At 36.2% G+C, this 27446-nt stretch overlaps 2 protein-coding genes across 2 annotated transcripts; one reads left to right on the plus strand and one right to left on the minus strand.

The window, feature by feature from the left end:
- Positions 1–90: 90 nt before the first annotated feature.
- Positions 91–21708, minus strand: LOC100368997 (uncharacterized). The gene is made up of 14 exons (XM_085492826.1): positions 20747–21708; positions 18436–18613; positions 12366–12436; positions 11878–12017; positions 11654–11753; positions 9003–9115; positions 8611–8763; positions 7930–8037; positions 7490–7612; positions 6327–6455; positions 5283–5448; positions 4670–5017; positions 4420–4571; positions 91–1070 (listed from the first exon to the last, which is right to left on the minus strand). Exons 1-14 carry the CDS (start codon positions 21540–21542, stop codon positions 621–623), a joined length of 3027 nt encoding a protein of 1008 aa, XP_085348952.1. The 5' UTR covers positions 21543–21708; the 3' UTR covers positions 91–620.
- Positions 21709–22034: 326 nt separating this feature from the next.
- LOC100367482 (dynein regulatory complex protein 8-like) lies at positions 22035–27183 on the plus strand. The gene is made up of 5 exons (XM_002740400.3): positions 22035–22122; positions 24026–24110; positions 24524–24676; positions 26056–26165; positions 26851–27183. The coding sequence occupies exons 1-5, from the start codon at positions 22089–22091 to the stop codon at positions 26964–26966; spliced, it is 498 nt and encodes a 165-aa protein (XP_002740446.1). The 5' UTR covers positions 22035–22088; the 3' UTR covers positions 26967–27183.
- Positions 27184–27446: the final 263 nt, after the last annotated feature.

Consider the following 27446-nt stretch of genomic DNA (forward strand, 5'->3'; position numbering starts at 1 on the left):
GGAATAGTTTTATGGCAAAACACCAGTTGAGTCAGCATTGTGCATTTACAACTTGCAATTAACGACGATATGTATCAAATAACTCAACTATTTACTATAGATACAACAAATTTATTATTAAATCCTAATCAAAAAAAAAGGTACAGGCAGTTGAAGAAAATAAAATTCACGAAGTAGATGTATTGTCCCCTATCCATTAAGTGTCAAAACAAGTACAATACTGACAACAGATCTCTTCAACGGACTTAAAATTCTTAAAAATGTGTACTGGCACATACAAATTTAAACTTCAAGGGGCAAGGGAAAGAGTAATGGCTATTTTTCCTCTGAAATGTTTTACAAACTGTTTACATATACCGGTATTTAATTAATATCTTTACCAGGGTCCAGCAATAATCAACAACTTAGTGTTGTGGGGTGTATATAGAACACCTCTGAGAGCAATTTTCAATATACGACAGAAAACTACCCACTTATAAAGTCTACATTAAAATATCAAGAATGGATGACAAGGAATTATACATTTTCATTTCATTGAACGACTACATGATTTTGTTTCACTGTGCCGGGGAATGGACAGAAATTTATAATTCATCTGGAAACAGTTTTCTTCTTCTTCTTCAAGTTGAACCAGTTGAACCGCTGGCAACATTGGTATTGGATTGGCCCTGTTGACCATAACTCTGATTGCCCGACTGATAACCTCCACTTTGATTGTAGTTTCCTTGGTTTTGGTTATAGTTACTGTAATACTGAGCATACTGCTGGGCATACTGTGGATTTTGCTGATAGTATTGTTGATACTGTTGGTACTGTTGAGCATATTGCTGGTATTGTTGGGCGTAAGTCTGTTGTTGCTGTGTTTGTGGCTGCTGTTGGTTGCCACTTCCGTAGTTGCTGTAACTCTGGTTTCCATAACCACTGCTGCTGCTGCTGCTGCTTTGATGTGGGGTATTGTAGCTTTGACTACCACTGCTGCTGTATCCTTGATTGTATCCTTGGTTGTAGTTTCCCTGGTTGTAGTTGCTACTGCTTTGATTGCCGTAACTACCACTGTTATATCCACCTCCCTGCAAGAGAACATTTTTTAGTTTTAAATCAGTATCAAAGTGAAAACCTGCCTAAAATGAAAACTACAGGGAACTTCGTTGAGAAAGATTTATTTAAGACAAATTGTTTTCGTGTACATAAACCAACAGAAGGTACAGACCACACAGTGTGAACAGTATTATTAAACATCTGTCATCGTAACACCATAATTACAGCGTGCCGTAATTTTGCGGTATTTTACGAATATTTTCATCCTACCATTTAGGAAACATGAATTCCAAATATGTAATGATTATGTGTGTGTGAGCTCCTCTAATAATAATCAAAGAAAGCTTAGAAAGAACTCCCATGTGCTGAGAGTATTGGAGACACATTAAATATAATTCGAAATTACTTAGCTGAAAACTAATTATGCAAATCAGAAAATTAATATGACCAGATTTGAGTGTAAAACTAATGAGGTCTGCGCAATGTAACAGAAAATCTATGTCTCCAAGTTTAATTGAAATGTGATTAGAACCAAAAAATTATGAATTATTATGCTTATTAGGGAATTAATATGAACAGATTTTTACCCCAAACTAATTAGGTTTGTACATTGTCCTAGAGCATCTTTGTACTAAGTTTCATTGAAATGGAATAATTAGCACCGTGAAAACTCCAAAATTTCGACCCCTCTAAAAATTTGGCCGCCTATTTATTTGCCGGGTTTCGGTGTTTTATTTACCTCCAAATTTTTGACTCCACTAAAAATTGCCGACTCATTCTTATTCGAAAATTGCGACCAGTTTTAGTTTTCCCCCAAACGAAAAAAAAAACCGATGTGAGCGTTCAAACGGGACCTTCCTCAAAGGCATGAATCCGGGTTTCTGATTGACTGAGAGATTTTTATTTTATTGGTAACGAAAATATATTCTAAATAAACGAAGTTTCAAATAAAAACGAACACAAAAATCTCGGCATGCTGCGTTTCTGAATTGTTGATTATTACTGTACTCAGTAGTGATTATAATAATGTACACAAAATAAATTTGTTGAATGGTTATGAAATACAAATAAAAGTCAACTTAGTTTCATCGTAAGCGAATGATTCCGGTCTCGTATAAACGTTTGATGCTGTAGGATATCCGCCATGTTCTCTTAGGTCAAATAGGTCAAATCGCTAATTAACCAATCAAAAAGCTGGATGATGCGAAAACGGCATGATTTTTTTTAAATAAAAAAATTAGTTGTTTTTAAAAAATAAACTGGTCATCTGAAGAATAATTTAACATTGTTCACAGTGATAACAGCTCATTCTCGAAAGGAAGCTTACCCGCTCACGCTAGTCACGATAAAAATCATACACGTGTACTCTTGAATAGACAGACGTCAATGACTACGGTAAAACTTAGACTCTATTTTAGCCGGCAGGATTGATTGAAATGTCCGAAAAATGACGCCAAAATACACCTTAAAAGTCCCATTTTATTTTCTTAAATCCCATTATATTTTTTAATCCAAGGGCGAATTTACGGCAGAATTTGGTCCCTCAAATCACCGGTACGGTGCTCAAATAAGGGACACGTGAGCTTTGATTCTAACCGGATACATTGCACTGGGTCGGGGAGATCGTTTGCTAAACTTCCATGTATCTTTTGTCCAATGGGTACCTGTACTTCGAACATTCGCAAGTTTTCCTAGGTAGTGCGAGACAGCTTTGTCTTTTGACCTATTAGTTTTGTGCTGACCTCTTCTCCGCGTCTTGATGTTTTGTTTTGCTTGTCATAATACTCACTGATTGATGACTTTGTTTAGATTTTGAGTTACAACTCGGCCACGACCTTTGCTTTTACCGTGAAACATGAGGAAGTTTACGTCAATTGACGGACATTGCATTTTTTAAAAACTAATGAAGCACACTGTCTATCATCCCCATTTTTTTTTGCTGATTACTATTCTGAAAAATTCGACCGTCCGAAAATGCACCTTAATTTTGACTCTAAAAACACGTCACATTTCTAACACAAATTATTTAAAACCGGTCGAAATTTTGGAGTTTTTACGGTACTTTAGATATCAGTGTGAAAGATTAAAATTGGTTAATTATGCAAATTAGGTAATTAATATGTACAGATTTTAACCCACAATTATTCAGGTCTGTCTATTGTCCTACAGCATCCATGTACATTCATTGATATGTGATGTATAGTACCTGAGATATCAGTGTGAAAGTTGGTTAATTATGCAAATTAGGTGATTAATATGCACAAATATTTACCGGAAACTAATTGGGTCTGCATAATTCTAGATTCATTGAAATATGATGATTAGTACTTTAGATATCAGTAGAAAAGCTGAAAATTAATTATGCAAATTAGGTAATTAATATGCACAATTATTTACCCTAAAACTAATCAGGTCTCTGCATAGTCCTAAAGGATCTATGTACCAAGTTTCATTGAAATGCGATGATTAGTACTTGAGATACCCGTGGAAAAGCTGAAAATTAACTAATTATGCAAATTAGGTGATTAATATGCACAAATATTTATCGAAAACAATCAATCTCTGCATAGTCCTTGAGTATGTAAGTACCAAGTTTCATTGAAATGTAATGCTAACTACTTATATCAAATGCTGAAAATTAATTAATTATGCAAATTAGGTAATTAATATGTACTGATATTACCATAAAAACTATCAGGTCTGTGCAGTGTCGTATGACATCTATGTACCAAGTTTCATTGAAATGTGATGATTAGTACTTGAGATATCAGTGGAAAAACCGAAAATTGACTAATCATTATGCAAATTAGGTAATTAGTATCCACGGATTATTACCAAAAACTAATCAAAACCTAGCATTAGTTCAGAGCATCTATGTACCAAGTTTCATCAAAATCCAATGAGTGATATCAGTGGAACAGTCATGGAACCACTAAAAAATAGCTAATTATCATGCAAATTAGGTAATTAATATGCACGGATTTTTACCAAAAATTAATCAAATCTGCGCATATGTTCAGAGCATCTATGTACCAAGTTTCATCAAAATCCAATGAGTGGTTCTTTAGATATCAGTGGAACAGTCATAGAACAGCTAAAAATTAGCTAATTATCATGCAAATTAGGTAATTAACGAGCATGGATTTTTACCAAAACCTAATCAAATCTGCGCATTGGCCCAGAGCATCTATGCACCAAGTTTCATCAAAAACCGATGTATGGTTCTTGAGATAGCAGTGGAACAGTCGGACACACATACACACATACACACATACAGACACACTAACTGCAAAGACTCCCATTTTGTGCTTCGCACATGGGAGTCAAAAACAAATCGTAATAACCTCATCTTATTATGATATTTGATGCTATTGTTCGTACCTGGTTTTGCCTATATTGTTGATATTGGTTGTGTTCTTTTTTACCATAACCCATATAACCACCTCCACCACCACTACTGCCTCCACCACTGCTGCCTCCACGGCTCCAGCTGCCACGTCCGCCTCCATATCCACCACCTCCACGATATCCACCTATACATAACAAAAGTGTAAATAATGTAGGTTTAACATAGTTTCTGAAAACATTCTTTCAACGGGGAGAAACTACAGTGTAAATATTTTCTACTAACCTCTGTAATCTTGATTTCTATCTCGGTATCCACCACCGCCACCGCCGCCTCCACGGTTATAACCTCTGTTGTATCCACCACCACCTCCATATCCACCATACCCACGGTTATAACCACGACCGCCACGGCGGTCATCGTAACGGTTATAACCGCCGCCACCACCTCCGCGACCACGGCCATACTCTCGACCATAGCCCTGTCTATCATCTCGGAATCTTTTAGGTGGTGGTGCGGCAGCTCTGCCTTCTTTGCGGTATTCTTCTATCACCTTTCCAGCTTCTTCCTCTTCCAGCTCTACGTACTCAACTGAGTCAAAGTAATTGCCAGCAAGAGGAATTGAGAAGTTGGCTGCAATAAAGAAGACAACAAAGTCAGGGCCAGACGATGGTTATCTATGCAGAATACAGTTCCTTTCCTGCATCCATGCATAGATCCTTCAATGCCTCTCACAGCCATACAGTAAAAAATAAGATGATCAAAAGGAGATGAACAGGACTGAGAAAGGGTGTGAAGTCTGTATGGCTGTAACAGCATTGAAGAGAACACTTAGAAGATGGAATAGACTGACACCTAACAATACCTAAATTTCCATGGTGGAAGTTCACCTTCCTACCTTTCATATCCAAAACGGCATGCTCTGGGGGGACATCATCTCGGTTTTCTTCCTCTTTACATCGGGTTTTGTAATCCTCATCTGACGGAACTACAATGATTGCTTTACGCTGAAACCCTTCAAAAGGGCGCATTTTTCGTCTCTGCATTGAGGCATACACATTGGTCTAATGATGGTGATAAAAAGCATCAAATTATTCAGAATAAGTTATCAGAATTTCTCGTCCTCTGTAAATTGAATCCACTATGGTTAGGCATCATGAAAACAAACCGGGGGGCCCCCCATTCTAAAATACCTACCTTGAATGTGTAAAAAAAAAACTTCCGACATGCACCAGACTTACCTCATATTGGGTGAAGAAACTCTTTCATACCAAACAACTTTATTTTTCTTGCAGAATTGAATAAATCCATTGGCGCGAGAGAGCATGCTCCAACATGCATTTCATTGCACTGTTCAAAGTTTAATGTACATTCCACTTTTAATATAGTTCAATATTCTTCATAATCTGCTTATAATGTCAAACTGGCACTGTTTTTAAAATCCATTTGCTCTCGAAGAAATTCCGCTTCACACAAACTAGCAACTAGTATCCTCTGACAATAAACGAATAGCATCTCCGAAGTAATCTTGAAGTTGTGAATCATGAACGAGTCTGTAATCTTCTGGACCCAGAACCCAAAAATATTTCAATACTTGAGTAAGAAAATGTTCACTTACCTTTGAAAAAAAACAGCAGTTCTTTAAAACCTGTGACCCACAAACACTCATCATACACTTACCTTGCACCTACCTTGTGTTAGGTCCACTTCTTCTTGTAGCTGTTAACAAGTGAACTCACTCACCTTTTTACACCATCTCAAAATTTTTTCGAATTTCAAACAGAATACAAACAGTGTGAAAACTTGTTGCTTTCAATTTTAGAAGACTAATAATGTACTTGCTATAAATTAGCAGCAATAGTAATGTTGATACAGTATTAAAAACATCCTGCAAGAGATGAACGTTAGTTTATGGCTGATAAAAGAAAATATTCACCCATACCTGATCAAGGATGTAGTTGCGTCTTTTCCTGGCAGCAATATCGTACAGCTTGTTGAGACATTTGTTAATTTTGTCCATCAATATCTCCCATCGTCCTGAATAGGTCTTCTTGCGGCTCTCCCCAAGAATCTGAAATTGTAGGACAATGTCAGTTTTGGGAAGCTGATCTTCTGATCATTCAAAGCTATAAAAGACAATGGCTTCACCAAAATATATTGGGAAGTGGTTGTATTAAATGTTTACCATGATTCTAAAACTGTGACCAATTTTAAAACATCAGTTTTGAAATCCCCCCTCTTTCAAAACACCACAAATTAAACCATTAAAGTCACAAAAGCTGGATATTGAACATTCTTTTACTTTTACAAATAATCAGTGTCCACTGTGACCATCATGAGGTAAACTATGGATCAACCCTTTCTAATGTGGCACATTGTGAACAAAAATTGTCTTTCAGATAAATGTTTGAGTGCCCCACTTATCTTTAACACCCAGAAAAACAACTTTTTGAGCAGAGTACTCTGTCACCAAGTCAGAAGAGTATGGTAATTCATCCAGAGAGCACATTGCCTATATAGAATCAATCAATTAACATAATTCTAGCAAAGTTTGGTAATATCAGAAAACACAAAGGAGTATAATCAAAGCTCTTCATAAGCAGAACTGGCAGTGAGTTCTCATCATTTATGTTACCAAACTGTTCCAAATTTTTATGTGAAAAGGTCTACATTTGACACAAGTATAAATAAAACTCTGCAAACAAAACAGGCAATTAAGATTCACTTAATAAAACTGTGGCCCAATTTGAATTTCAATTTGTCAATTGTGATGCAGGAATGCGCCACATATAAATCATCATATACAAAGTTAGAACAGAATCTGTCCATGCACAACCGAGATTGGGTTCCTGAATGCTAAAATGCATGATTTTGATATACTTTTCACTTTAAAACCTTATTCGGGAGCAGACTAGACTAGCTTCACCTAAGCCATTTTCTGCTGCCTAACCATTACTGCTCATCTTGTATAATTATATACTTTAATGTAGATTTCCTATGATTTAATGTGAATTTCATCTTGATTTTAATAGCTATGTATCCTATAGTATTATGATGAATAAAAGCGACTTATAGAATAAAGGTGACTTGTAACTTTGTGCATACCTTCATCTTATCAACAAGACTTTTGAGACCAATGATGCAGTAACGCTTGTCTGAATTCTCTTTTGCATACTTTTCAGCCCATGTTGTCTTGCCACTTCCTGGAAGGCCGATCATCATCAAAATCTACATGAAAAAGATGTGCATTCATCCACAGTTAATTTGGGGATTGTACTTCCTAAAAAGAAAACAGCCTAACCCATTTGCAAGGCCTTACCAAAATTCGTAGTACAAAAGTATCTTCTCAGTCAACTTTTAACATCAAGCGATTGAAGCTAATCTAGATACCGACCGGGACACATATCCAACTTCACATGTCAAATTTATAAAGATCTCCAGCTGAAATGCAACCTAAAGAACTTATCAGTCATACACATGAACAAAATCAACAGCAGGGAGATAACAAGATGCGTACACACTGAGTGTACGTCTATGGCTCTTACTTCACATTCTTTCTTTGAAGCAGGTTTAGTACTTCCTCTTATTCTTTCTTCTACTGGTAGGCTTCCAATTAGGGTGAAACCTTCCTTGATTGCAAAGAATGGCTCATCCTACAGGTAAAGAAGGAACACTGATTAAAATATTGCCATTACAATCAGTAACTGAATGACTTTAACCCCAGTATGGTGTTATCAGATACACATTGGAGTATAATCAAGTTGATCATAAGCAGAACTGGCAGTGTGTTCTCATCATTTGTGGACAAGTACATACAGTACTTAACATGGCAGGAACGTAATTGAACATGGCAGTTTAAAGTGTGGTAGTCGTCGCGCTGCGCATGTGCGAGATATATGGGTCTCATATAAACAAAGATGGCCACTTTTACTATTGCGCAGATCAACGAGTACGAACTGACACGTTTTCAAGCTGTAATTAGGTAATTTTCATGTGATTGGAAGTGATCGAAGGAGTCACCGGCGGTAATCAGTGCAAGTCGCGCCCAGGTCAAACCTCATACTTGTGATTTCTATTTGAAGAGTGCATTGGGTTGTGGGAAAATCAATGTTTATCAACACAAATGTCGAACGACTACCGCGCTTTAATTTGCTGAAAATGTTTAATTGTTAACAAACATCTTTACCACACTAAATAACCAAACATACATTGAATTTTTTGCTCACCTTCTGGCCAAAGTTAACTTCTATGTTGAAGTTTTTGGTTAGTATATGAGGAAATAAAGCTTGTTCTGCCAGGTCTTCCTCAATTTTGAAAGCTTCTCCTATGTCTTCACCATTTTTGGCATAAGAGATTACAGGTTTCTCTCCTTCAAAATCCTACAACCAAAGCACACAAAACATTTCTATTAGCTTCTTAAAAAACTAGTATCTCATTCCACCTAATAGAAACACAGAAATGGTAGTCATGGAATTACTGAAATACAGATTGGAACCAAATTTTCATTGAATTTAATAGCATACACAGTCCACTCATGTACCAAATTTTATTTGCATTGACAAGAAAGCTCAAGATTTCATTTAGCGGGTATCAAATGTGCATTTTTAAAACTTCTTACCACGTATGCAGTGATGACGTCTCCTTCACCATACTCTTCACCAAAATCTTCAAAAGTATTATTTGTACATTTTTTCTGATTGCTACCATACCCAAAGGAAAGTGGTTCTTCTCCTGTGATAAAATGAAGACATTTATAGAGTATAAATAGGGCAGCATTTCCCAGTTCAGAATTAAAACTATGCCAACTTTTAAGGGCTAGTAAAAATTTGTCATGTATGAATATCGAAATGAGCATCAGACAGTGTTCCAGTGCAAGTGCCTGCTACTCCGAGTTGCCATTCATCAATTTTGTCTGTCAAATGTGGGAGTAGCACTGCATCACTTGACACAGAAGTAGAATAACATAATACCTTCGACATGAAATATCTAATAACAAGTCATTGTCAATGACACGTCCCCGTTCCGTTCATATTTGAGTGACATATACATTCAAAGCAGATCATGACCGAAATGCACCTGCATATGTACAACACATTGTACAAAATCTGAACAAAATCCATCCATGCATGACTGAGATCTGGTTCCGGGATTGTGAAAATACGTGATTTTAATGCATTTTCGGTCTTAAAATGGCCATCGTTCAGCTATTGTTAAGCGGATCATGAAACAAATGCACATATCTATTTGTGACATGATGTACCATGTGTGTGTGAAGTTTGAAGTTGATCAATCCAGACATGTCTTGGATACGGATCCAGAACTGAATTCTTTAACAAAATGGCCGCCAGTCGGCCATTTCAAACTTGATCAGAAAAAAAAAAGACGTGCATCAAGGTTACATTATGTTTAATGTATGTACCAAATTTGAACAAAATCCATCCATGCATAACTGAGATACGGGTCCGGAATGGTGAAAATGTGCGATTTCAATGCATTTTCGGCCTTAAAGCGACCCCCATTTGGCTATCGTTAATGAGATCATGAAACAAATGCACATACATATTTGTGACATGATGTACCTTGTGTGTGTGAAGTTTGAACTTGATCAATCCAGACATGTCTCGGATACGGATCCAGAACTGAATTCTTTAAAACAAAATGTCCGCCAGTCGGCTATTTCGAACTTGATCCGAAAAAAAATGACGTGCATCAAGGTCCTATTATGTTTAATGTATGTACCAAATTTGAATGAAATCCGTCCATGCATAACTGAGATCTGGGTCCGGAATGGTGAAAATGTGCGATTTCAATGCATTTTCGGCCTTAAAGCGGCCGCCATTTGGCTATCGTTAATGAGATCATGAAACAAATGCACATACATATTTGTGACATGATGTACCTTGTGTGTGTGAAGTTTGAACTCGATCAATCCAAGCATGTCTCAGATACGGATCCAGAACTGAATTCTTTAAAACAAAATGGCCGCCAGCCGGCCATTTCGAACCCGATCCCCCAAAAAAATGACGTGCATCAAGGTCCTATTATGTTTAATGTATGTACCAAATTTGAACAAAATCCGTCCATGCATAACTGAGATCCGGGTCCGGAATGGTGAAAATGTGCGATTTTGATGCATTTTCGGCCTTAAAATGGCCGCTATTCGGCTATGGTTAATCGGATCATGAAAAAAATGCATGTGCATATGTCCCATATAATGTGTGATGTATGAGTGAAGTTTGAACTTAATCGGTCCATGCATGTTCGAGATACAGGTGATCACGGACGCACGGACGGACGCACACAGGGCAAAACATAAGTCCCCGTTTTCGGACTGCGTCCGAACGGGGACTAAAAACACTAAATAAATTCTCCATAATGCTCTTTTAATTCACTGGTGTTGCAAAGATGAAAAAACTTGCTAATATCAGAGTTCACAAAGGAGTATAATCAAAGCTCTTCATAAGCAGAACTGGCAGTGAATTCTCATCATTTATGCAATACCATCAATGCACATATGTAACAAAAGAGATTTAATATATTAAAATTTAAATTTTCAGATGTCGTGTAAAATAAAATAACCTTTAATCTGTCGTCTTACAAAATGACACAGTAATTCACGGTAAATTTCTTCCATGCAAATACAAACAAGAGTGTGAAGACATCGTTCTGTTCGATTCACGTACAATTCGTGTACGATTGAAACTTCCATTGAAATACCTATAATTTCACGCTAATGATATATAGCAATTCCAGCTTATTTAACAATTTTGTGTGTGGAACAATAGAGATCAATTTAGTATTTTCTGTGGAAATCAAGGTTATAAATACTTTCATAGTGTACATGACAGTTCCATGTTGCGTCTGCGATGGTTGCAAATAAAAACATCAGCGTCCTTGTTTCAAAGATATTATTTGTTTTTTTAAATGGTGATAATTTGTGACTATATGTATTCTTTTACACATGATATGTTCTAACATATTCATGCGTTTCTCATCTGTTTCTAGGGCTATTTTATTATTGTTTAAGCACAAGTGACTTCCGATGTGAGCGAGACTTTATAACCACGTTTTTTTCCCAAAAGAAATAGGTTGATCCCGAATTTTTTACACAAAATATGCTATACTTATATAAACTTGTGTAAATTATAGGTATTTCAATTTGTACGCCAATTGAACGTGAATCAAATGCGAATCGAACTATACGCCGTCTTCACACTCATAATACAAACACAGTGGTGGTGTTTACATTTTACAGGATAGTTAACATACCAAGCTGAAATGAGCATACATCTGTTGAATAACCAACCCTCACAACGTTCCTGTGAGTCTCTTCCTCTGGCAAATGTTGTACCTTTAAGTTTTCAACAAGCTGAAATAAGATAGTAATCATTATAAACACATTTAAATATGCAATACATGTGGAATTTGATCTTCATTATCTATCAATCAGTCAACAGTATAATAACCAGATATTTACTGAATCAACAACTCACCTTAACCTCAAAGCATATTTTTCCTTTGTTCATACCGTATGTAGCTCTGGCACCTGCCCACAGATAGGCAAAACCTTCCATGCAAAGTGGATTAGCAATGTAGCCATCTTTGTTTATCTTTAAATGAAGATCTGAGTTGACTGGAAATATTAAAACGATTGTTGTTAGTTGCTAATGACAGATGTTTCACACTGAACACCAACAGTCATTTTCATTATATATATATATATATATATATATATTTTAGAGGCCATGACAGGTGGAAATGACTGGTTGTCATTCTTATACAACAACCAAAGACTTTACAAACTGTGGTAGCTCTTGGTATTTTTAACACATTGGTATTCTTGGAAAAAATTTAAAAGTACAAAAACACTTCTTTACCAAATTTTGTTTAGTGGTACAAGATGTTTTTCAATATACACATTTTCTGTGAGTAAGCAAGCCATTTCACATTTATTCTTGACAAAAAATCCTTAGTAACTTACATTTGTCAAGGACAACCATTGTCTCATCGATGTCATCTTCCTCTTCTGGCGGTGGGGACCTCGACCTAGATCTGTCAAAAATTGAACAAAACATGTTGAAAATACCACCAATTTCAAAATGAACAGAAAATATGCAACTATGACCTATTTTTCCCCCTTTGGGAACTGACCTACATCAACTCCCTTGCATGTTAATTCTCATATAATTACCCATATAAATCAAGTATATGGTTTGCATACAAATATGTCTGCAAACACTGTACCCAAGGGTTTTGAAAGCACTGGAAATTGCAATGTTTTCAAAGAAAACAACATTACTCACTACTGATATCAGTGTTCTCCCCAGGTCAAAACAGCGTCGCGGGCCGCGACGCGACCGGATTTGCCCCCGATGCTATGTGTTTTCTCCGCGATGCTATTTATCCCGTGATCTGATTTCTTCAATCTCTCACCGATTGTAAAGTTTCCTGGCTAACTTCCCGGGATAAGCCATGGTGTCAAACGCTTTTTGCAAAACGTATATTCATATGCAATTGAATAGTCACACTTGGGGTCAAAAGCCACACGTTTCCGGTGTGTACGAAACGTATTTTAATTATTATTTTTAGAAATGTAGTCGTACTATTATTCTAGGTTTTGATTTTTATCAGTATTTTTGATATTGTATTTGTTTTTTGAGATTAGAATGTGAAAAATATATATTTATGGAGTAAACAATTTTGACCTCGTGATCGTGAATCCAAGATGGCGTCACCCATGTAAAATCCAGCGAGCGTGAACTTCCCACTCGAATCGCATATCATGCTCAGATCCGGATGAATTAAGTGAAGCATAATGGAAAATAATATATTTATCAAGAAATCAGGAATTTTAATCAAGAAACGTGTGGAAATTGGTGTGACACTTGTGTTATTTCTTGGAGGAAAAGCCTCAATTTTACGTGGTATAACAATGGCGACAATTCCCAATTCAGACCTCCGTTGTCTCGACTTGTTCACAATAGTGTTGAACAGACATCGATTAAAAAAAATACATAAAGATGGATAATGTCAGCCAGAAAAAACTATTATTGCTCGAACATAGTAGCGTAAGTATCGTGACTCGTAACAGTTGTAGTACTTAACCAGAAAACAACAGAAACGGAATACAAGCACGGAGAATCATCAACCCAATGTTTAATTTACCGGAACCGAACAGGGTTATATTAAGTTGCTGATTGCTGGGTCAAGCAAAGAAACAGAAAACTCAGTATATCTGCGGGACATTTGCAATACTAAACATGCAGTGCACTTTTATTGTATACAGATTGTACATAAAATAAATAGAAAAAAACAGGAAAAAAAAAATGGTTTTGTTTTATTTCACCACATGACAAACAATGTTAATTATATGCTAATTATATGCTAATTATGCAAATTAGCCGCGACTCTATGGAAAATTTCTGGGGAGAACACTGATATGCTAACAATGTACTGGAATGCAAATTAGCCACTGCAAATACACTGGCAAACAGAACAGGGGTATTTGTTGACTTGCACTTCAAAATAAACAAGGCAAATGCTATTACAGCTGTTCGGAGAATTATTCTGACAGTCAGTTAGCAATATATGTTGGAACTTTGCAAAATACTTGGGTCTTTTCCAATCTAGACTCGATGGCGCCGTTGTATTGGCACGCCCACAATTGGAATCATTCCATTATCTTGCAAGATGCGGGTAAAACGCTGTTTTCAAAACGACGCGCGTTGGTTACCATATATTAACAGGTTATATGTTGTATATGCATTCAAAGTGTTATTTTAAATTGTTATAACCATCTGAGTACACCTGACATAGCGTAATTTACAAAACAACTCCCGAGTGTTGAGTAACCCCAGGTATTAATGAACTCGTCGTTGGCGGGAAGGGTCAAAGTAAAGTTTCTTAGCGGGACGCGCTGCAGTTTAGCGACAGTTTTGGGCCAAACTAAAAGTTGTTTTTACTTTACTGGTGCTGTGAGTACGTCAGGGATACACAGACGAAAAACTCGATTATAATGGTTTGATGGATTTTGTCAAATCAAAAGTGCCTTCCTTGATCGAATCACTTTTTCAACTGCAGTTTGAAAATGACGGGGTACAACGACCGTTATTATGTCTAGTCCATTTTTGTAACAGGTACAACTGACTAAAATGAGCGAGGAGTTGACATTTTTCGACAGATTTAAGCAACATCCAACTTCTGATTTTCAAAATTACTGAAAATAATTACAATATAATTATAAACAAGCAGCCTATCGGCTGAGATAGCTCCGCTGTTAGCAATGCACATTTCAATTAAAGTACTGAAGACATCATTAGAAAATGAACAATATGTATAGTATCAAAGCAATTGCACTTGCGGTTTTTAACAAGAAGTCGAAAATATCACTTTCTACCAAAACTGACCAAAATATTCACCAAAATTAGAGAATTGAAGATATCATCACGAAATGAACAAATCTAAGAAAGGTCTACATGTAGTATCTATATATGTAATATCAAAGCAATCAGACTATTGTTTTTTTACAAGTCGAAAATATCACTTTTTACCAAAAATATTCACCAAAATTATAGAATCGAAGATATCATCACGAAATGAACAAATCTGAGAAAGGTCTACATGTAGTATCTAAATATGTAATATCAAAGCAATTGAACTATTGGTTTTTAACAAGAAGTCGAAAATATCACTTTCTACCAAAAATGACCAAAATATTCACCAAAATTAGAGAATTGAAGATATCACGAAATGAACAAATCTAAGAAAGGTCTACATGTAGTATCTATATATGTAATATCAAAGCAATCAGACTATTGGTTTTTTACAAGAAGTCGAAAATATCACTTTTTACCAAAAATGACAAAAATATTCACCAAAATTGTAGAATCGAAGATATCATCACGAAATGAACAAATCTGAGAGAGATTTACATGTAGTACCTATATATGTAGTATCAAAGCAATTGGACTTGCGGTTTTTAACAAGAAGTCGAAAATATCACTTTTTACCAAAAATGATAAAAATATTCACCAAAATTAGAGAATTAAAGATATCATTACAAAATGAACAAATCTGAAAGAGGTCCACATGTAATACCTATATAAGTAATATCAAAGCAATTGCACTTGCGGTTTTTAACAAGAAGTCGAAAATATCACTTTTTACCAAAAATGACAAAAATATTCACCAAAATTAGAGAATTGAAGATATCAACATGAAATGAACAAACCTAAGAGGTCTACCCAAGGTACATATACACCAAGTATCAAAGCATTCAGGCTTGTAGTTTTCAAGAAGAAGTCGAATTAAAGCTGCAAGCAGCATCACAGGGGCCCAAGTATACATGCCATAAATAATGTCAAATGATACACAATTAGTTTGAATGCTTAGTACCATGAGGTCGAAATGCAGTTGGTTCCATATATTTATTTGAGATATAAAGGTTATTAATATATGGTCATCTGTTATTTTAATCAACTCTCTTGTTCAACGTTGTCATAATAACACAGGATTCATCATTCTAACTACAACAGTGCTTGAGTTATAACAGTTATGATTATTAATGAGGTTAGAAGCCCCCACCCCATGCAGTTGGTTCCATATATTTATTTGAGATATTAATGTTAAGAATATTAATGAGTTCACATGACCATAAATGGTCATCTGTTATTTTAATCAAATCTCTTGTTCATTGTTGTCATAATAACACAGGATTCATCTTCCTAACTGCAAAAGTGTTTGAGATACGATTATGCATATTAATGAGCTCACATGACCATATATGGTCATCTGTTATTTTATTCAAATCTCTTGTTTAACATCATAACGCAGGTTTCATCTTCCTACCTGCAACAGTGTTTGAAATATAACAGTTATGCATATTAATGAGTTCACATGACCATATATGGTAATCTGTTATTTTAATGAAATTGCTTGTTCACTGTTGTCATGATAACACAGGAATCATCTTCCTAACTGCAACAGTGCTTGAGATATAGCAGCTATGCATATTAATGAGGTTAGAAGCCCCCCACCCCATGGGCGCGTAGCCACATGACCTAGCCATGTGCCATTAAGGGGAAAGAATGTATCTAAAGAGTAGAATACACGTACAAAATTGTATTCCAATCGGACTAATACAAAACATGTAGTTGCATAATTTCAATTTTCACAAAATCCAAGATGGCGGCCAAACCACATGACTTATCGAAAATATATTATTTTTTCCATATGGAGTTGAGGCCAGGCATGGTAAATATAAAAACATCTAGTAGATTCGTTGAATCACCTCTGAGAAACAAATGCCCAAACTTTTGGTCAATTTTCCTCAAAATCCAAGATGGCGGCCAAACCATGTGACTGATCTGAAATCTTTTATAGGTTTCTGAAAGATTGATATAGAGATGCCATGCAGCAATATTGAAAATAATCGCTCGCGTGTGGCATGAGTGAAAAACTACTTCCTGTTAAGAACAAATCAAAAATGGCGGCCAAACCACGTGACCAATCATAATGAATTTCTCAAATCTAAATCTGCTCCATATGTAGAAGCTAAGTACTGAATACGAGAACATTTTACTTGGTGGTTCTGAAGAAGATTTTTAAGTGTTTTTGCCGTTTTTAGGAAAAACAAAATGACGGAAAAAGTCACGTGACCGCTAAAGTTTTTATTTCTGATATTTATTACACAAGAGTTGTACTATATACCATAAAAAAATCTAGACGCCTAGACCCTCAGAAAGTGGTCAAACAGCCACTTCCGGTTTTATTTCAATCCAATATGGCTGCCAAACTAATTGGCCAATCAAAATTCTGAAAGCATGTTGCACCAGTTCATATTAGAGACTATCAGTATAGAACATTTTTAGACTATTTGGTTCAGTGGTTTTCTCAAACGGCTTGACGAAAAAAGTTACGGAAGAAAGAAGAAGAAGAAGAAGAAAGAAAAAAACGAAGAATAAGAATAGGGGCCACGCCCTACAGGCTTGGGCCCCTAAAAAGTAAAACATTGACACGGACGACGGACAATCACTCATATGATAAGCTCCGCTCGACAAAGTCGACAGCGGAGCTAAAAATAAAGAATGGTTGCTGTGAACGCACGCTAGATAATACTTACAATTCACCAAGCCGACAACCCTTATGAAATAGTAATCCCAAACCACTCGCCCGTCACTCAAGTGCCGCCGACAAGTCTAGATTGGGCAAAGACCAAAGTGTTTTGCAAAGTTGCAAGTTATTTTGCTAACTGACTGTCCGAATAATTCTCAGAACGGCTGTAACAATTTTTCATCAATCTACTAGTTTGCACCTATGTTATACTAAAAGGTTGACAATGGCAAGGTTTGTTAATATCAGAAAACACAAAGGAGTATAATCAAAGTTCTTCATAAGCAGAACTGGCAGTGAGTTCTCATCATTTATGTTACCAAGCCAATTTTTTCAGCAGAACACAGAAAGTTGCCTAATTTTGTTTAACAAGTTATCTACCATATATAAAAATTGCGATCAATTTGTTTAGGATTTAATGTGAAAACTAATTTATTTGCGTTGAATGTTACAGCAGAAATAGATTCAGCTTGAAAGTTCAACACGAGAAAGTGAGAAACATTTTGTTTTGTATGGTATTTACTAAAACGAAACTTACTGAAGGCTTATTAAAACGTACAGCTGTTCCAATATTGAATCAACAGGAATCTGTCATTAAACAGGTGTTGCATGTTAACACCAGGTCACGACTAGTGTGACTTCTAACATTTGGAGTAATCAACAATGTTTAGAATTTGTGTGCATTAACGTCTAGAAACTACTTTATTCATGGATTATTAATTAAAATACAAACTGCGTCACTATCCATTTGTCGCTGTGAATCATGCCATTTTAGATTCAATTCTTACACTTTTGAGGCCTAAATTTTCTCTAGTTGCCAGGCTTCTGGCATTACTAGGTCGGAAAATGACATCCAGTCCGAAGAAAATGTAAAACAGTAGGATTAATTCTACACACTAGTTCTGTACTACACATGTATAATGTACATTTAAACAAGTTACCTGTATCTTGGAGAACGGTCTCTGTTGTCTCTTTCATAGTAATGATCGTATCTATCATGACGATAATTATCTCTACCATAATCTCTGTCATGGTCTCTATGATAGCCTCTGTCTCCCCTGTCACGATAATCTCTGTAGCCATCGCGGTCTCCTCGATCATATCGCTGGACTCTCCTTTCTACAAAGTATTACAAGATTGGTTGACAATTAAAAGAATGTACTTCAAAATGTGTGAACTAGAAGGGTTGTACAAACCTGTTTGTTTACATAATCATACCAACCAGAAAATCAAAGGAAATAAAAAATTTCATTTATAACTAGTTAGGCTTTACCGGATTAGGCTGTTACCCTGCCCATCCTAAACCCATGGGCGATGTTTCAAATAGTGGGTGATGTTTTGGTCCACACATTGCCTGACTGAACCAACAAACATTTTTACAGACCCCAAATTTCCCATGCGACATCTTGTCTCGAGCGCGCTATTTCAAATATGAAATAAAATAATTCACTGTGAAGTCGAAAACATTAAAACTTCTATAAAACCAATGCTGTATACGAATTGTTGAGTATTATGACTCGTTAAAATACATTTCACTTGAGTTTATTACACTTGAATAAAGTCTACGCTTGAAAAGAATTTTTAAAATATCCAAGCCTTCCTGGTTCGAGCCTCTTGGTTGTTAACGGTAATGTTTAATCTTTGTCTGCATCGCATTCCAGACAAAAATTCGGTAAACAAAAAATGGGCGAACGAAAATGTCTTCTACGTTTCACATGCGACATGATTATTAAAAAACGCAGAGTTAAGCGGTCATGTACATTCTATAAAGCTAACCTTGTACTGACGCGTTTTTTGTTTCTTCGCGTTCATGGTATTTGTGAGAGTTGAAAGATTTTTTGAACACATGACAAGTAACTATATTGATTTGCGTCGAGCTGGATGGCCTGAATTTTAATATCAGTGCGTGAACTCTGCAGGTCATTGCCCAATGCCGCACGTAATTCAAACGCATGGTTATTAGAGTTTAGTCAAAATGTACGTGAATATTGCGATGTTTACACCAAACATAATCATGATTTTATTTGAATACTGCCTGACACATGTGCAGATACATCAATTAACTAAACCGAGGGTTTATATGTGCTTTTTATATGTTTTTCAATGCACGACCTTCCTCTTTCACGCCGTCCCTCGGTAAGTCGCGGCCCTCGATAAGTCGCGGTTTTTGCTTGGATCCCGACACCCGCGACTTAGCGAGGGGCCACTGTATATCAAATTGATGACGCTGATCACTCAGTTGTCGCAGCGTGTGTTGTGTCATGTCCATGATGCACCCCACCCGAGCGATCTTTTGGTCCACATTTTTCTAAAAAAAAATTGAATGCCCCATAAGATCGCCCAGGGCGGGGTATCAGCCAAATTCGGTAATTACAGATTACAGCCACAACGGAAATTCTCAATTCTCCCAAATGTTTCTGATGAAACACAGCTGGTCACTCGAAAGCTTGTGGGGAGATGGGAGTGTTCCACTGATTTTCTGGTAGGTATGATTATGTTAACTTCTTGTTTACTACATCACCTACCAGAAAATCTGTGGAAATGATAAATTTCATTGTAAAATTTGCACCAGTAACAACCAAATATGGCCAAAAAGTTTCAAGCAAAATGGCTCACACCTGTTAGGAAACTTGGAGCTAGTTGTAAAATACCTACACAAATCTTGAAGCCATCTCCATTTTCTGTTGCACTATCATCTGTGCAACAATCAGTTGTTTCTGTGAATCTATGCTCATTGCATTGTGACAAATATCTATTTGTGCAAGACCCCGAGGCACACGAGACTGGCATGAGGACTATTGCTTTTTACCATCATTCATCAATATAAACAAATCTACTAGTTTCACATGCTCAATACATCCCACAAAACTGTTACATCTATCTTGACAACAAGATTTGGTACTATCAGAAAACACAAAGGAGTATAATCAAAGCACTTCATAAGCAGAACTGGCAGTGAGTTCTCATCATTTATGTTACCAAATCAATAGTTTCAAACAGATACACAAGGACAAAACAGCCCAAGAATATTTAGCTAAGTTGTATAATGCATGATGGTAAAGGCTCCCCTTAACTAAACTATATTATAGAAAAAGTAACTTGAATATGGAAGTCACTATCCCCTTCAAACCAAATTACTTGCATGCAACACACATTTTGGGGTCTTAATAAATTAGACATTAGTTATAATTTTTTTTTTGAAATCTGGCCATATGTTACATCATGTCATAAGCATAATGCTTATCATATTACCTGTCTCTCTGCCACGGTCTTCTGTGAAGTCTGCTTTTCGTTCATTGGCTTCTTCTCCATCCCCAACGCTACTTGGGACTTTCTGTTCTTCTTGACCTTCCATAGGTTCATCTTTTTTTTCAACTTCGTCGGTACTTTTTTCTTCTTGTCCTGTCTGTTCTTGTTCTTTTGGCTGCTCCACATGTTCCTGGGGCGTCTGTTCAGTTGGCTGTTCTTCCATAGGTTGTTCTTCCCCAGGCTGTTCTTTATCTGCCGGTTTGGATTCTTCGGGTTCTGCCACATCGGCAGTCGGCACTTCGGCATCAGTCGTTTTCGATGGCTCTTCTGCTTCAACTACAGATTCAGGTTCTTGTGTCACTTGTAATTCCGGAGTGGGTTCAATAACTGGTTCTGCTGCTATCTCTGGTTCGGGTTCTATTTCTTTAACTGGTTCTGGCTGTATTTCCGGGACGGTTGGTTCTGGCTGTGCCACCTCCATTTCAATCGCAGGCGTGGGATCAGATTCTGTCTGTTCATCTGTAGCCTCGATTTGAGGTTGCGCAGATTGACTCGGTAACGCGTCGGTTTTTTCCGGTTCTACGCTAGGAGTAATATCATCATCATGTGATGTATCCAAATCAGCACTATCTACCGGGGGTACTTGCTCGCCTTCGCTCTCTTCGGCATTTTCTTCCTCCAATGCTTCGGTCAATCGTTGAATCAGGACTGCTTTGTTTCCTTTTGCTTCGAGGCCACGCTGTTGTAGTTCAGCGCGGAGCTCGACAACCTTCAGCTTCTTAGGATCTATGTCACTCATGGTTCCTAAATATAATGGACGAAACCACTCTTGTGGGCGTTGTACGTTGAAATTTATCTCCCAGTCTTTGCATGCAGCTCTAGAAAATCAATTTTAAACGAAACAAATTTGACCAGAAATTACACACGCGTTGCAGTCAAAATGGCCGGTGTGCGAAAAGATCGCTTCCCCTGAATACCCCCAGCAACGCTATGTATGGCCTGTCTATACCAAGCTGTGATTGGCTGATTCGTTCAGCAGCGTATTTCAAATCAAATGCTTTTTTCTTAAATTTTCAGGCAACATTCGAAAATAAAATCATCCAGCACTGAAAACTAAAACTGATTACATTTGGTTATGTTTAATTAATAACAAATAGCAATAATCTCGCGCATGAGAAAAGCAAGTTCATTTAAATGTTTCCAGAAATTGGCCAATCACATACACTGTTTCTTATGCAGTTTACAAAAGGCTTGAGAAAGCATAATTCGCTCAGCCATTCGCGGGTCGAAGCTTATGCGCATATTCGCTCTGCGCATTGGTGTTGGCAACCTTTCGTAAACAATCATGGCGGCGCCCGCGGACGAAAAAGAGAGCGCAGGTATTGTTTATAATTCTCGTCACTCCGACCCGAGACGATCAAAATATTACACATGGTCGAGGCTATATTACGAACTGTAGTATCGTTGAGCGGGTTTGTTTTGTCCCTTTTCCTCAAAAGACCCAGTTTCTACAAATCCTATTGGTCTGAAATCATGTTTGTCAATGTCACTGTGTTTTGAAAAACCCCGAATCATGCAACCACAGCATTTCACATTGATTCTCAAACACTATGATTAATTTGTATTTTTGTTTTGAACTAGTATCACCCCCAAATAATTTGCAATTTGTATTTTTTTTTTATCTCCATGGTTACACCCAATATCTCAAAATTAAACATGATAATGAGACAAGGGCTAGACAAACGATATAAATAGATAATTTATTGAACACAAAATTTAGTATGAAGAAAAACATACATAAATCAATGTCCAAGAAAACAGTTCAAAACAAACAAAAGCTTAGAGTTAAAATAAATGTACCGGGTAATCAAACAATTGACAGTGAAGCTATCTCTAAAGCTCAGCAAGCACTTAAATTTCCCAGTAGTTGATAACTTGAAAAGAACGTCATTATAAATTCAGGTTTAGTGTGAACTAGAACAATCTGATTATTTTAATAAAACATGAATTTCATCACCGATAGCCTGTTCATCACATTATGGAAATACGAATCACAGGAAGAACTACTTTGTTTCCTTTGTAGTATGATAATTGCCACAGGCGCAAATGTATATATTGTTGCATTAAAAATTAAGCCGAGTTTGACCATTTCTGGAGGCGATCAGGTGACTTCTCTGAAGATTTAGTGTCATGACAACCCCTTGTGACCAGTGCATTACCAACACTGGAACTCAACACCCAATAAAAAACATATGGCATCTTCATTCATAGATGGATAATGTCTCCCAAGGAAACACAATCTCAACATCGAGAAAAGTGTCTTGCTATTGAGCATGCCATAAACAAAATTAATAAAAACTGAAGTTGAAAAATGTCATCAAACTAAAAATAATTAAATAACGAAAAAAGAACTAAGAACCATAGAAAAACTATGACGTTACCGGTATATGTAAACAAAGATTCACGGTAAATTCAAATTTCACCCACCAGCGACGATTTGACCACAATGAAGTACTCTGTCATTACTTCCATACTAAGTAAAAATTATGTTTCTCAATTAATTTTATTGTACATTTATCTTCCAATAAATGAAACTTACCAAAAACGCTTGTAGCAGCAATACGTTGGACTACTTCCGGTCGACTAAATGTTAGCTAGCGGTCATGCTAGATTGCGCATGATATTATTTTTAATATGGCCATCTTGAAAAAAAATATGAGCCACACATCTCTTGTTTACGGCAATAAACATCAAACATGACTTGGATTAGTCGACACAGGGAGCAAACAAATTAATCTGGCTGAAGCAAAGTCGTTCATAATACTTTAACATTTGTGAACCAATGTAGATAATGATAGGATAGTTACCAAGTTCAGCTCTACTTGCTGCATTACTGACACCTAAAATCTATTTGTCTAGTTTAATGTAAAGTTGTTCAAAGTGATATATATTAATAAATGTATATATAATATATAAGGGCTTATATAATAGCAGTTTATTGATTTACTAAAAATAGAATTGACGTAACCATACTTGAGTTGAGTGGGTTTCAAGATGGTGTCACTCACAATTGTTTTTCGTACCGATCAAAATGTCTCGAAACACCATTCCCCAGTGTGTCTTACCCAATTGCCAGCTGAAAACTTTCACAAACAAAATCAATTCGGAAAAGTTTGGCAGCCAATGTGTTAATAATTATTTGTCTGTTTGCTTGAAGTGATTTACCAAGTGGACTTGATAAGAAATAACCTTTAGTTTAAATATGTTTCCACTTCTCAACAGAATCATTGCTTGCTGATATCCAAAAGAAAGTCAATGAAGCCTTTGATATATTTGACCATGAATCTAACAAAACAGTAGACGTGAGGTAAGTCACTTGAAATCAAAAGTTTGCAGTGATCAACCATTCACACTCAGTAGCTAAAGCGAGAGGGTCGTCACCTGTGCACGTGTAGGAATTGAGTCGAAAGCGACGATAACAACACAGCTAAAAACACAAAGACTCATGTTTGTAAACAATGACACGCTATGGCCATCTGACTCATGCGCAGGTGACGACCCCCCCCCCCACTTTAATTACTAGGTATATAATAGTACCTTGTTAGACATTTTTTTTTCCTGATCTTTTCCAATAATGTGAATATTAGTAATATTATTTGTTCTGAGTAATTTTGTATGTATTAACCCATTAGCACCAAAGTTAACTTTCTGTCACCTTTCACAAGAGTATTTCATAGAATATTACTTATATTTAGTGGATGTCTCTTTTTATTCAAACAGAGAAGTGGGGACAATTATCAGGTCACTGGGATGTTGTCCAACAGAAGGAGAGCTGCACGATTTGTTGGCAGAAATGGAAGAAGAAGAGCCCACTGGTTATATAAGATATGATAGATTTCTACCCATTATGACAAATGTGCTCATGGAGAGGAAGTGAGTCCAAGTTTGTAATGTTTACATGCAGACATGGCTTAACAGCAGGACTGGAAATTGGCAAACACCATGGTAGTGATTGCTCAGATGCCCCTGCTGAATGCAGTGATGGATGTCCTTCAAAACTATCAATTTCAGGGTTGTCAGAAGCATTTTTAGAAATTGGATTCCTTTTGAATACTAAAGTCCAAGGCTGTAATAGCATCTGTGATTATACCACTAGAATAGAATTAGTCCTGGTAATGGTACTGCTTGGATTGATTTAAAACGGTTCCTGTCTCCTGATGTCAAGCTAAGAAAAGAAAATTATTGTGGGATCATTACATTGTGTATAATAATAAAGTCAGATAAAGTACCGTACTTCCCCAAGCATAAGCCCCTCCCCAAGTATAAGCCCACCCCTCTGTTTTTAGACATTTAACGAGTTGAGGGCATCCCTGAGGTGTTTTTTCGTGCGTCAATGACATTTATTAAAATATGCATGTGAAAAGTTTATTTCATTGCATAATAATCATGATTAGTACGGTAGTTTGGTTCCTGCTTTTATGAGAAAATTCGCATATATGTAGTTTGGGCTTTGTATATTGTGTTTGCACTGCGGTGCTATGTATACACATAATGCCTCGCAACACCAATTCTTGGTGCATCTATTTTCATAGGATTACATTTACACTATTTGGGTATGTTTAAATCCACCGATTGGCCAGTGAACAGTGTATATTTATAAAAATAAAACTCAGTAAAGAATTAATGTATTTGTAGTATATACATTAAGACATAGAGTTTTAGTAAATACACTGATCAAAAAGTTATTTTTGAGATCTTTAAATAACAAACCAGTGATCATGTAAATTGTTCTCTTCTAAACAAATCTGCCATTGATAAAATCAACTTTGAATCATATGATGCATGAAATTAGAGAAAATTTTATAAAAATAACACTTGAGAGGGAACATTCATAGTCCAATCTTTTCTCATGATTGATTGTGGAGTAAATAGATTCAGTTTGAAAACTTAATGACAGGGCACACATGATGGAGATTATTCTGTGCCTCTGGTGTACTTCACACATTGTCATGTACCGTAGGTGCCAAACACCTTCTGTGTAATTAACATACCTTGATTGACATTCATCCATTGTCTATTGTGTTTGTGGGTAGCATTTTATGATGCTGTTTCATTTCACGTATACCGGTACTCATTATAATGTACTGACTAGGTTTACATTTATAAAACTAAAAAAATATTGCAATCATTACCTCAGCTTAGCATAGTCAAGTGTCATTCACATGCTAATGTTAAACTGACTGTAATGAAACCATATCATGTAAGGACTTGTACAATATAAATAGGTTTAAATGTTCTTGCTTTCATTCTAGATTTAAACCGTCTCCTGAAGATCAAATATTAAAAGCATTTGAAGTGTTAGATTCAGAAAAAAAAGGCCATCTCACAATAGAGGAAATTACAAAGTACATGACGGAGGAAGGTTAGTAGTAAAACTCCCTGAATTGTGCGAACTACTAAATGAGATAAAAAATGTGAAATTTGAAAATATTTAATTTATTTACATACTGTATTTTTGCTCAATTGAGAGGTTTATTCAGCTACAGGTAACTGATTTTGACAATAGACTACTACATGTAGTTGCATCTTAAATTAGCAAAACGACATGTTTTGTAGAAGCTATCATTCTTCTGTGTGTGTGAGAGAGCAATAGGAAACAACTATAAAATGACTAATTTTCACTGGGTTTAAATTTCACCGATTTACCATTTCAGGCATATTCAGTGGGTTTTAAATTCATGGTTTCGTAATTTAGATAATGTGTTCTATGCTACATTTTACATATTCACTGGGTTTTAGTTTAGCGCATTTTCCAGTCACCGAAATAAGCTAAATTAAAACCCAGTGAATAATTACCCCCTTTACAGTATTGTGTTTACTCTAAACTAAAAAATTATTACATGCAGATTCAGTTTGTGTGTTTTTGCTGTTATTTCAGCTATGCTATCAATAAAACAAGACGTAGCGATTACGGCCAATAAAATCTATTTTTATATGATAATAATATAGGCACAGAGATCAAGGCTTATTGTTAGTACACAATAATTTGTTATTTGCAGTCACTGCACTGCAGCCTTATAACAACATCATTGAATCTTGTTTTACAGGTGAACCATTCACACAAGAGGAGCTAGAAGAAATGTCCTCAGCTGCTGTAGATCCAGACAAAGGTGTTATTCTCTACAGAGACTATGCATCTATGATGGCGGTTGATGAAACATAATTACAGCGGTTCCATTCCACGACATAGTAATTTGTAGAATTTCTAATTTAGGTTTCTGTCTAACTCCTAAGATATTTTACACATATTCAGGTTTTTTTTAATAATCGTTTGTAAATATCATAATAATCATATTATTTTCAAATCAATTTGGACACAGTTATTGTATTACAAAATTTGTTTTGAAAAAGACTTAAATATTAAATTAATATTGTTATCATCCGGTGTGACTTTTTCACCCCTGTGTGCGAAGCACAGAATTGGGAGGCTTTGCAGGTACCCTGTCTGTGTGTATGTATGTTTGACAGATATCTGATGCACTTGGATAAGGAAAAGACCTGACTAGTTTTAGGTTAAAATCCGTGCAAATTGATTACCTTATTTGCCTGTCGATTTGATTTTCGTCCAAAGATCTCAAGAACTAATCATCAGATTGCACTGAAAACTTAATACCTAGGTGCCCGGGGACACACATCTGATTAG

Source organism: Saccoglossus kowalevskii, chromosome 2 (genome assembly GCF_978046115.1).
Source record: "Saccoglossus kowalevskii chromosome 2, keSacKowa6.1, whole genome shotgun sequence".
Lineage (NCBI taxonomy): Eukaryota > Metazoa > Hemichordata > Enteropneusta > Harrimaniidae > Saccoglossus > Saccoglossus kowalevskii.

Coding starts and splice junctions, on each gene's coding strand:
- LOC100368997 (XM_085492826.1), bottom strand. CDS start 21,542: ATGAGTGACATAGATCCTAAGAAGCTGAAGGTTGTCGAGCTCCGCGCT. Junction 8,038..8,610: donor AAGTTAACTTTGGCCAGAAG/GTGAGCAAAAAA, acceptor CTTTACCTGTAG/GATGAGCCATTCTTTGCAAT. Junction 1,071..4,419: donor AACAATATAGGCAAAACCAG/GTACGAACAATA, acceptor GTTCTCTTGCAG/GGAGGTGGATATAACAGTGG.
- LOC100367482 (XM_002740400.3), top strand. CDS start 22,089: ATGGCGGCGCCCGCGGACGAAAAAGAGAGCGCAG. Junction 24,677..26,055: donor AATGTGCTCATGGAGAGGAA/GTGAGTCCAAGT, acceptor CTTTCATTCTAG/ATTTAAACCGTCTCCTGAAG. Junction 26,166..26,850: donor AAAGTACATGACGGAGGAAG/GTTAGTAGTAAA, acceptor CTTGTTTTACAG/GTGAACCATTCACACAAGAG.